We start from the raw sequence: 6829 nt of genomic DNA on the forward strand, positions 1-6829 counted from the left end.
CTGGACCACCCTGGCACAGGCCTCTCTATTATCCCGTCCTATTTTGTTTTCTTCAAGGCACTGAACAGAGGCCGAAATTATCTTCCTCGTTTATTCATCTTCCAGGGTCTCATCCCATTCGGAATAAAACATAGCGTTCCGTAGAGGGCTCTAAACGACCTGAAAGCCTCTCTGACCCCCCCCAAGCTACACTGGCCTCGCTGCCTGGCAGACTCCTTCCTCAGGGCCTTTGCATCGGCCCTTCCCCTCTGGCTGGAGCATTCTTCTCCCAGAACCTTACTACCTCTCTCATTTCATCGGGTCTACTCGGAACTTCCTACCAGCTCCAGTACCCTATCTACACTGCAGGCCCTTTCATTCCTCTCCTCCTGCTCTGCTTTATTCTTTTCCTTTTCACTTGTCACCTTCTAAGACACTAAATTATTTCTTTATTATTTTAAGTGTATTGTTCACTGCCCTCACATCAGGGATTTTTGTCTATAGTTTTACTGCCTATCATCAATGCCTACAACAGTGCCTGGCACACAGAAGGGGTTCGGTCCATGGATGTTTTTGTTGTCAGACTTCTTTTCTCTGTTTATCCCCTCCCCTGACCCATGAAAAGAGAGACCGTATGAGGCTTATCCAGTGCTGTTCCCCTAGTGTCTACAACGGTGCCCATAATATAGTAGGTGCTCAATAAATACAGGTTGGCCAAGCTCTTGAGATTCCTCTGAGCTCTCCAGCATGTGATCTGGAGCCAGCCACTTGGAGACTCAGAGCCTCCTTTTTTCCCCCCAGTCCATAAGGATAGGTTGTAGGGGAAATTATGTGAATTTGCCTGGCAGGGGCCGGTTCTAATTAGCATTTTACCCTCTTTTTATTATGGAAAAAATTTTAAGCATATAGAAAAGATGGGGGGAAAATGTATTCTGAGCGCCTGTATACCCTCCCACCTAGATTTAATTGTTAATATTTTGTGTCCTTTATCTACATATGTATATATGCATATTTTTTTCTTTTGCTGAACCATTGGAAAGTAGATTATAGATATCTTTTTTTTTTAAGATTTTATTTATTTATTTGACAGACAGCGAGAGAGGGAACACAAGCAGGGGGATTGGGAGAGGGAGAAGCGGGCTTCTGGCTGAGCAGGGAGCCCGATGCGGGGCTCGATCCCAGGACCCTGGGACCATGACCTGAGCTGAAGGCAGACGCTTAACGACTGAGCCACCCAGGCGCCCCAGATTGTAGATATCTTAACATTCTATCCCTAATGGCTCAGCAGGCATTTCTTCTTTGTTTTTCAAGATTTTATTTTATTATTTATTTATCTGAGAGAGAGAGCATGAGCTGCGGGAGAGGCAGAGGCAGAAACAGGCTTCCCCACTGAGCAGGAAGCCCGGTGCGGGCTGGATCCCATGACCCCGAGATCATGACCTGAGCTGAAGGCAGATGCTTAACTGACTGAGCCACCCAGGCGCGCCCCCCCCAGGATATCTTTTGTAGCTGTACCCCCCTCCCCAAATCAGGATTCAGTGAGGGTTCATATGCTTAATTGGTTGTAATAACGAAATTATATAGTAACTTTCATTCCAGAAAGTTCTCCACCATCAGCCCCACCAATCCCAAAGCTGTTTTCTCAAAATTGAATTTTTGATGGAACAGCCCAGTTGTGCTTACAGATTTCCCACATTCTGTATTTGTCTGATTGTGTTCATGTTTAATTTGTTCCTCTCTGTTTCCTGTAAGCTGAATGTTAGGTCTAGAGGCTTCATGAGATTCAGTTTATGAAATTTAACAGGGAGGCTCCACAGGGAATGTTGTGTACTTCCTAATGCATCGTATCGGGTGGCACCCAATGTCGGGGTGTCCCATGATTGTGGATGCAGAGTTTCTTTACATGGTTAAGGTGGTGAGCACCACATCTCCACACCATAAAAGGATATTTCCCCCTTGGCAGTTAGCAAGTAACCTGTGGGGGAATGTGCTGGAGCCTGCCAAGATCCTGTTAACCTTTCACCCTAAGGTTTGAACATCCATTGATAATTGCTGCCTGAATCAACTAGTATAGTTAGCATTTTCTGGAGCTTACTTTGGCCAGAGCTTTGCTCATAATAGTTCTTCCCACAACTCCAGAAAAGTTAGCAAATGAGCTACTTGGAGAAGCTAAGCCCCATTGTCAGTTTCTCAGACAAGTGTTAAACTCTTGTCTACCTACACCCGACCCCGTGTGTCCCGCCTTAAACTAAGCGCGTGTGCTGTAACCACACGGCTATTACCACCAACAAAAGAACATGTTTTGCACCATTCTGAGCATTTTGTGCAATTACTTTTTTTTCTTTTTTCTTTTAGATCTTATTTTTAAGTAATCTCTACACACAACGAGGGGCTTGAACTCACAACTCGGATATCAAGAGTCGCAGGCTCCTCCGACTGAGCCAGCCTGGCGGCACTGTGCGATTATCCTTTTTAATCCTCAAAATAATCTCATTTTAAAAAGGTGAGGAAACTGAGACCCTAGGGGATTAAAACACTGGCCCCAAATCGCACAGCTACTTAGGGAATGGAGCCCAGGACGCGACGCCGATGGCTCCACTCCTACCCCGCCCGCTCCTCCTCCCCCTCCTGTAACCACCATTGAGTCCAACTGCCCCGCATTTGGTCAGTGTGCTGTAGTGCTCTCACAGACGCAACCTTATTTTAATTTTCCTAACTCTCAAGAGGTAGGCAAGAAGATGCCCATTTAAGAGACTTCGTGTGGCTCAGAAAAGTCCAAGCATTTTTCCCAGATCGCACATCGATCTTGGGAATGGTCAGAATTTGAACCCATGCCTATCTGGCTTCGAATGCAGACCCCTGTTAGGGTTGGGTCTGTAAGGAGCTTAACTGCTGGCTTTTGGCAAGTGTCTGGGCAGGTATGAGGGGCCCGCACCTTGAGAAGCAAGAAACCCCTCCCCGCCACTGTCCCGCAGCGGAAACAGCCAACCCACCTGTCCCCGGCCCCTCACGCAGTCGCCGGGCATGCGCCGTGAAGCCACCCTCCCCCGCTCCGAACATTCCCCTTACAGGCTCCGCCCATCACCGTCCAAGGCCAATCCCCGGGTGGAGGGCGGGGCCACTACGGGAGGGGGCGGTAGTTAAGGGGAGTCAGGAGCCTGGAGTCGTGCGCCGGAGTCAGAACTGCGTCTCCCGACCCAGGCGCCGGTCGCTGAAGGAGAGCGAGCGAGCGAGCGAGCGAGCGATGCTTCCGTCGCCGTTTCCTGATTGGCTGCGCGTGGATCCCTCTTCGTTCTGATTGGCAGCGGGTAAGCTAGGTATGTAAATGAAGTGAAGGGGCCTGAGGAGAGAAGGGAAACCCGCGGTGGGGTCGTTTGGCAGGTTCGATCCCCGGGTCCGACCGGTGAGCGCAGGGGCTGCCCGGGATCGAGATGCGCGGGCTCCTAAGTGCCGCCCGGCCGGGCTGGGTGAATCACGCCGCAGCCCGGGAAGGGGGCGGAGGCGCCGGCTCTCTGGCTCCGGCTGCGTGACTCACCCGCCCCCGCCGCCGCCGCTTCGGGAGGAGCCGCCTCCACTGCCTGCCGGAAGCGAGCACGGGCCGAGAGGGCAAAACAGCCCTCCGGGGATCCCGGCCCGCACGGCCCTGGGGGGCAGGCAGGAGCGACAGCCAGGGCATGGGGCAGTGTCGAGGGTCCCGGGGTCCGAGGAGCCGGATCCTCGGGGAAAGCCGTCCTGGTGCCGCTAGGGGGCGCCGGGACCGGGGGGCGGAGTTCGGGTGGGGGCTGAATTCCTGCGGTTCTGGACTCCCTGGTCTTCAGGGAAGGAGGCGAGGACCCTTTTGAGTAGTGTGAGGGGTCACTCTTAAGGTCCTGTTGGGCAAGGGCCCGGGGACTGGATCCTGCAAGCTTCCAGACTCAAAAAAGCAAGTTGGGCCTGGAGTCCAGAACTCCAGGAGCTCCTACCCCGGGGGAAGTGTGGGTCCTCAAAGTTCTCTCAGTGACCCCCGGTGCCCGTCAGGATTTCCCGGCAAGCTCTATCTACTCTGCCTCCCAGATAAATCCTGAATCAACCAACTTCCTTCCAAGTCCACTGCCAACCACCTTCTACTCCAAGCCACCATCATCACCCTCCCCAGAGTGCAGTAGCCAGGAGCTCAGGACCACGCTCTTCCTCGGTCTCCCTTCCTTACCCCCTCATCTTCCTCGAAGCAGCCGAGGGGGATCTTCTGGAAACCTAATCATTTCACAACGCCCTGCTCAGAATCCTTCAATGACACTCACAGTGCAATCCAAACTCCTTGCCCCTGCTTGCTCTCCAAACCCCATCCCCTCCCGCGTCGCCCCTGTGTGCTGACCACACTGGTGTTTGGGGTTTGTTTTTTCGTTTTTGTTTTTGGTTTTTTTTTTTTTTTCAGTTCAAGCTCATCTAGCCTCCAGGTCTTTCTTTGCCTTTGTTGTTCTTCTCTCTTCCCTGAATGCTTCCCTGGTTCTTCTGTGGCTGACTCCTTCTCCTGCTTGAGGGCTCAGCTCAAATGTCACCTCCTCACAGGAGCCTTCCCTGACCACTCCCCAGAACCTCTTAGTATCTTCCTAGCACCATCTGTACATTTCCTGTATTTATTTGTCTGATGGGTCGTAGACACTCAATAAATGTTAAACTATGTGAAACAGCTGCTTTCATGGGTTAAAAAAAAGGTTGAATATTGGGCATTTCACCTGGTTTGCTGAAGAAATACATAATAATAGCTATTAAGAGGACTTGTTAATCAGAAGAGTTACAGTGTTATAAGTGCTTTTTTTGTACATTATCCCACTGATTCCATAAAACAACTCTATGAAGTAGATGACTATTATCATTCGTATCTTAAAGTTTCCCTAAGGGGGCGCCTGGGTGGCTCAGTCATTAAGCGTCTGCCTTCGGCTCAGGTCATGATCCCAGGGTCCTGGGATCGAGTCCCACATCGGGCTCCCTGCTCCACGGGAAGTCTGCTTCTCCCTCTCCCACTCCCCCTGCTGTCTTCCCTCTTGCGCGTTCTCTCTCTGTGTCAAATAAAATAAAATATTAAAAAAAAAAGGGGGGGTGCCTGGGTGGCTCAGTTGGGTAAGCGACTGCCTTCGGCTCAGGTCATGATCCTGGAGTCCCGGCATCGAGTCCCACGTCGGGCTCCCTGCTCAGCAGGGAGTCTGCCTCTCTCTCTGACCCTCCCCCCTCTCATGCTATCTCATTCTCTCTCTCAAATAAATAAATAAAATCTTTAAAAAAAAAAAGTTTCCCTAAGAAAGCATAGGCTCAGGAAATTAAATGGTCTGCCCAAGATCCCACCAGACATCAGTTCTCAGAGCCAGGGTCTGAACTTCACGTTGACTTTCTATAACCGAATGACTCCTCCCTCCCTGCAGATGATGCTGAGCAAAGGTCTGAAGCGCAAGCGGGAGGAGGAGCAGGAGAAGGAAAGCCTGGCAGTGGATGCCTGGTGGCTGGATCCCAGCCTCCCAGCAGCGGCACAGGCCCCCCCGGCCGCGGCCTCCAGTTCCCTCTTTGACCTTTCGGTGCTCAAGCTCCACCACAGCCTGCGGCAGAGCGAGCCGGACCTGCGGCACCTGGTTCTGGTAGTGAACACGCTGCGGCGCATCCAGGCGTCCATGGCGCCCGAACCGACCCTGCCACCTGTGCCCAGCCCACCTGCGGCCCCTTGTGTGGCTGAGAGCCTGCTGGCCAGCTCCGACGCCGCCCTCTCGGCCTCCATGGCCAGCCTGCTGGAGGACCTCAGCCATATCGAGGGCCTGAGCCAGGCCCCCCAGCCCTTGGTGGATGAGGGGCCCCTAGGCCGCCCCACGGGGGGATCCCCCCCAAGCCTGGGTGCCTTGGACCTGCTGGGCCCAGCCACTGGCTGTCTGCTGGACGATGAGCTTGAGGGCCTGTTTGAGGACATAGACACCTCTATGTATGACAGTGAACTTTGGGCACCAGCCTCTGAGGGCCTCAAACCTGGCCCTGAGGATGGGCCTGGCAAGGAGGAGGCTCTGGAGCTCGATGAGGCCGAACTGGACTACCTCCTGGACGTGTTGGTGGGCACACAGGCCCTGGAGCGGCCGCCGGGTCCGGGGCGCTGACCCCCACAGCAGGGATGATGGTCTGGTGTCCAAACTGAGCCTGGTGGCTGGACCAACTCTCCTTGGAAAGACACAGCTGGCTTCCCTAGAACAGAGAGAGGGGCTTTGGAGAGACAGAATCCAGTCCTGAGCCACTCCACCTCCGTCCTCTTGTCTAGGACTCATGAGGGGCATCTGGGATTGGCCCTGGGGATGGGAGGATAGGGCCTGGTGGCTGGAAGGTGATTAGGACCAGGCCCTGTGCTAGACTGAATCCCCAGGGGTTGGATCCTGGGAGACTCTTTCTCCTGATGTGGGAAGAGACCGCACCATTTTATGGAAATTAAAACCAGTCCTGGGAAATTTCAAGTCTGTGTGCTTTGTCTCTGGGCTTAGGCAAGGGTGACCTAATAACCTCCAACATTTAGTGAGCGGGGCCTGGGCACCTGGCACAGTGCTGAGCACTTATGAAGTGTGTTAACTCTTCCCATCCCCCAAACAACATGAGTATGATTACTATCCCCACTTGACAGCCCAGAAACCTGAAGCTCCAAGAGGTCATCACTTGAGGAAGTGGGTTTCAAACTATGAACTTCACTGCTTTATATTGGTCTGATAAGCAGATCAGTTAGCTCTGGTAACTGGCCCTCTAGAAAACCCCCAGAACGTACTCAGCCAGGTTTCCCTGGTGTGCCCAGTGTGTACATAATGGTGGTGGTGGTGGAGCCCCAGGTCGCTTGAAATCATGTCCTTATGCC

General features: G+C 52.8%; 1 protein-coding gene across 3 annotated transcripts; it reads left to right on the plus strand.

Annotated features, from left to right (window-relative positions):
* The first annotated feature begins 3155 nt into the window (after nucleotides 1–3155).
* SERTAD1 (SERTA domain containing 1) lies at nucleotides 3156–6425 on the plus strand. 3 transcript variants are annotated; one of them, XM_021701056.1, is made up of 2 exons: nucleotides 3156–3296; nucleotides 5379–6425. In XM_021701056.1, exon 2 carries the CDS (start codon nucleotides 5379–5381, stop codon nucleotides 6090–6092), a length of 714 nt encoding a protein of 237 aa, XP_021556731.1. In that variant the 5' UTR covers nucleotides 3156–3296; the 3' UTR covers nucleotides 6093–6425. The 3 variants fall into 3 exon arrangements, with proteins under 3 accessions (XP_021556731.1, XP_021556733.1, XP_021556732.1); XM_021701058.1 differs by having other exon boundaries at nucleotides 3156–3287; XM_021701057.1 differs by lacking the exon at nucleotides 3156–3296 and adding an exon at nucleotides 3725–3901.
* Nucleotides 6426–6829: the final 404 nt, after the last annotated feature.

This window comes from Neomonachus schauinslandi, chromosome 16 (assembly GCF_002201575.2).
Source record: "Neomonachus schauinslandi chromosome 16, ASM220157v2, whole genome shotgun sequence".
In the NCBI taxonomy this organism is placed as follows: Eukaryota; Metazoa; Chordata; class Mammalia; order Carnivora; family Phocidae; genus Neomonachus; species Neomonachus schauinslandi.